Raw genomic sequence first — 4,544 nt, 5'->3', positions numbered from 1 at the left:
TTTATAGGCAATGTGATTACCTGCTGGGCTAATACTGCCTGTTTGACTCTCAAGGGTATGAGATGTGCTGCAACTTTTTTTTTTTAAGGAATACAATGGTACTAACAAAACGGGTTCATGAGCGTTTCACTATGATGGGAAAAAGCTAAAATGTTGTGGAAAGAAAATTCAAATGCCACATTTATGTATGAAAGGAGAGTTTTGTGGAAGAAAGAGAGAGAGAAAGAAAGAATATTTTTGTTACCAGACCTTCAGTTTTTAAAACCACATTCTGTGAATGAATTTATCAGCCCATACACGTTTTTCTTCGCGATCTTTTCTTGTTAAACGAACAAATCCGATAGTTGTTTTGGTTTCCCAACGCTGGTATGAAACCCTTACCACTGAAGTGACTCTGATTGGTTCATCCATAAAGCTAACCCCGCCTCTTCTGTGACTTAATTGGTCGACACCGCCTCGCTCTGACGTGTCTGAACAACAATTCCACGTGTTTTGTACATTAGGATTCATACGAGAAACGCACAATATCCACACACCCAAACGATATTTTTGATTCACATCGGTCGACGCTTCTTTTTACCTGACTGGACCCACGTTTGGGTGATTTTCCCCGCCTCCAGCTCTTTATAGCCACAGTAGATGTGTTGGAATGCATAGGACGGGGGACAGAGGAGAGGACATATAGGTGAGCAGCTACTTGTTGACATAAACGACAGCCAGGCCATTACAATGAAACCTCAGGACACTGTCAAAGAAAAGAGCAGCCTGTGGATATTTGGATATGGCTCCTTAGTGTGGAAACCCAATTTTCCTTACAAGAGGAGAAAAGTCGGCCACATTATGGGATACAAAAGACGCTTCTGGCATGGAGATGATTTTTATCGAGGGAGCAAAGAAAAGGTGATTTACTCTAGTTGATTCAAACATTTCAGCGCATTATTCATCTTTTTTTTCTTTCTGTTAATTATGTATTTTTTCTGAAGTTGTTGTTGTTGTTGTTGTTGCTGCTGTGTGTTGTGAGGAGTCCTCATGTCCTCACTGTGTGTCCTTGCTCTCCACAGCCAGGCAGAGTGGTCACACTCGTGGAGGATCAGGAGGTAAGTGTTCTTGTTTTGGAAGCTGCCAGTCCATTTGATACTGCGTGCAGCACACAGTCACGGATTGGCTTTCTCTATCCCTGCTATTACGAAGTAGAAAACAGTATTTTGACCCAGTCACTATTAGTGAACATGAGCAACCATCTGACAGATGATTGCATTCTGTTTTTATTTATGTTTATACAGCATATGAACTCTTGCATCCAGTGATGCTGGGTGTAACAACAGCTTGATACAACATGCAGATAACTACTATTACTAATAGGTCTCTTATTCCACATGTATAGTCATTACCTACTGTAATTGTTCTACCATTAAAATTCAGTCAAACTAACTTCTGTATCTCACCTCCACTTGTTTTCTCTGCAGGCTTGCACTTGGGGAGTTGCCTATGAGGTCAGCTACTCTGACATTGATGAGTCCCTCCAGTACCTGAACATGAGAGAGGTTGTGTTGGGGGGTTACATTATGGTCACAGTGGAATTCATCCCTAAGGAGAAAGGTCAGGCTCCTCTGTTGGCCCTTGTTTACATCGCCACTTCTGACAACCCCATGTACCTCGGCCCTGCCTCGGACAGGGAGATGGCTGCCCAGATTTCCGCCTGCAGTGGCAACGGGGGCCACAATATTGAATACCTGGTCCGCCTGGCGGAGTTCATGAGGCACTCCTGCCCTGAGGTAGAGGATGAGCACCTCTTCTCCATCGAGGCGGCTGTTCTGAACATTTTCCGTGACTGCGGAGGGATCAATCACATAGACCCAAAACCCCGACTGCTGGGAGCTACATAAAAGACCACATGAGGCACTCCACGTAACGACAAAGATACTGTTTCATGCTGAGTGAAACAATATCCTGCAGCACATCTTTTCAGGTATTGGGTGCTTGAAAGAGGCATACCCGATTTCATTTAAAGGAAAATATAACAGTAGTGACATTTTGGGTGGCTAGCTATTTTCAGGTCGTAACATAACCTCACAGAGTTATGTTGTGTTCCCCAGCACTCTACTTCTGACCTTCTCATGTGATATTTATGGACTGTAAAGAAAATATGTAGGTTATACATTCTTCACTCTATACTTTAAATAAATTCCTAAAGCATGTGATGCTTTCCCCCCTAATTCCTAGTCCACACCCTACACAGGTATATCCAAAGCTGGTGACATTGGCAGGGGGCTCTGTGTCATCAGAGTGTTGGATTATGTAGCAGTGAGCTCAGTAGTGCATTGTGATGCTTCTGTTCCTCAGTATAGTGGAAGAGTAGCTCTACAGCGTAACATGTAAAAAGTGCTGTTACCAAGGTTAGCATCAGCACTATTTTGGCCATGTTTGCCATTTTAAGAAATACCTGTGTAGAGGTGGATTAGGCATCAGCCTTAATGCATCCAGGTGAGCTACCGCGGCGCCTTGTGTGATGCTTTAAAGATTCACACTAAGAGATGACTTTACTTTTTGAATTTATGATGTCTTACACCTTTGTTATAAAAGGGTCTCAGAAGCGATTGTATACTCTGTACATTGTAATAAAAACACAAAAAATCTCTAGGAAACAAACAGTGTTCACAGTTTGATGTTTTTCAATGTTTCTTATATGCCGTGATTTTGAATGAGACCTCCTGTACATTTACGTTTGCAGTGGTCTGTTAACTGCACAGGCAGGCTTTAAGCCATCTTTTGTTCGTTTACATTGGATTGCATACATGTGTTTACTCTGAGTATGTATTTAGTGTGGATGTTTTCAGAGCTGTTCTGTGCAGTTCTTGAGGCAGATTTAATGGATATGATACATGTCACAACCAGCAGACTATGAAAACACTTACTTTCATGATGCTGGGTTGCCAAACTCTGCCAGACGTAGTGGTGGGTCCATCTTTTAAAATTCCTGTTGTGCAACCAAGCATTCCTAAAACACATGAAACTTTGCTTAAAATCTGTTTTAGATACTAAAGTTCCCAAAGAAAACGAATATGCCAGGGTGAATTACATGGAAATGCATATAAAATGATACATAAACATCATCATTTGACAATATGATGAAGCCATATATTAAAATATTTCACTCCTCAGAGACCAATTAAAGGAAAACTCAGACATAAATCATGTACTACTTCTAGAAATCTGTGTATCACAGTGCGCATAGTCAGCTCTAGAGGAGCACATCATGGAAGACTGCCAACTCTTCAAGCATAGTCAGAGCGTATAGGGGCATGCTCACGTTATCCTAACATGTGCACGTGTCAGACATAAAGTTTCACCCATGGAACAAGTCCACATTCTTAGCTGCACATTTCTGGGGAGCGCTGCTCCACATTCCTAGAAATCAGCCAAAAACTAGGTCAAAGGTTTGAGCTGTGAGGCAGAACATACAGTACACCGAGTTCTCACGTGAACAGAACACATAATGTAGAAAGCCTCGAGCAGAGAGCCTCTGGATTCTTAAGAACTTTGATTGGTGATTGAAAATGTTGGATGAGTTTTGCTGTCAAGGAACATTTTGATACTAAATAAATTGAGTTATTAAAAAGAAGAAGAAAGTCTCCTGATATGTACGGATCATGCTAACCTGTCAGTACACAATCTTGGAACCCATCATCTGATGAAGATTTAGCCTGGACAACGATCAGTGTTTTGGGGCCTCTGGTGCAGCCAGCAGATATTCAGATAACACACATCAGGGCCAAGACTTCCTCTTCCACGTGCTGGTCATTGTTTACAGTCCGATGAACAACTTCACTTCAAAGCTCAACAACCACTCAACATTTCTGGCGAATCTATATGAACAGATTTCTGCATATGCCTGTGGGGGAATTAAGAAAAGGCTAATATAAAGCAAAATCATTGTTAGATGATAGCAATGGGCTCACACATACAGAGGACAACAGGACTCAGGACTACAAATGGAGACTAGAATACTTCCAATACCAAAATTTTGCTCCTGTCTGCAGATTCTGTATTCATATGCAGATGGCTCTCATTGGATGTGTGTTCACTGGTAGCCCTCTGATACTGAATATGAATGAACTGTCTGTGGCTTCAGCTGTTGCTCAATGATCACGGTGAGACAAAGTGTTTTGTTTTCAGGGAGACTAATGAGATCCAGACAGACAGCAATGAATCAGCAACAGAAATGTTTCTTGTGGTTTCAAATAGTACAGCATGTTCAAGTGTTGACCACGCAAACAAACAACAAAGCTGTGTGATGATGAGTCAGTGATCTGGCAGCCGACACGTCATGTTCAATGTTGCTGTTGTTCTTTCTTGTAGAAACACGAGAAGCTAATCTCATCAAACCAGTGTTGGATTGTTTGTACTGCATGAAGTTACACTTTACCAGTTACTTCGTTAAAAATGACTTCTTCAAAGTAATGCAACTAATGACATTCGATCACGCTTTGACTGCTTTTCTAACAAATATTTTAAATTGGGAAATAAGGCTGAAAAGTCCTAAA

At 41.5% G+C, this 4,544-nt stretch overlaps 1 protein-coding gene across 1 annotated transcript; it reads left to right on the top strand.

Moving 5' to 3' along the window:
• The first annotated feature begins 623 nt into the window (after positions 1-623).
• Positions 624-1,907, top strand: LOC139341920 (glutathione-specific gamma-glutamylcyclotransferase 1-like). The gene is made up of 3 exons (XM_070978654.1): positions 624-900; positions 1,062-1,097; positions 1,467-1,907. The coding sequence occupies exons 1-3, from the start codon at positions 730-732 to the stop codon at positions 1,884-1,886; spliced, it is 627 nt and encodes a 208-aa protein (XP_070834755.1). The 5' UTR covers positions 624-729; the 3' UTR covers positions 1,887-1,907.
• The last annotated feature ends 2,637 nt before the right edge of the window (positions 1,908-4,544 follow it).

Source organism: Chaetodon trifascialis, chromosome 14 (assembly GCF_039877785.1).
Source record: "Chaetodon trifascialis isolate fChaTrf1 chromosome 14, fChaTrf1.hap1, whole genome shotgun sequence".
Classification (NCBI taxonomy): domain Eukaryota; kingdom Metazoa; phylum Chordata; class Actinopteri; order Chaetodontiformes; family Chaetodontidae; genus Chaetodon; species Chaetodon trifascialis.
Note: the sequence above shows the minus strand (reverse complement) of the source record. Positions and strands in the feature narration are given on the sequence as shown.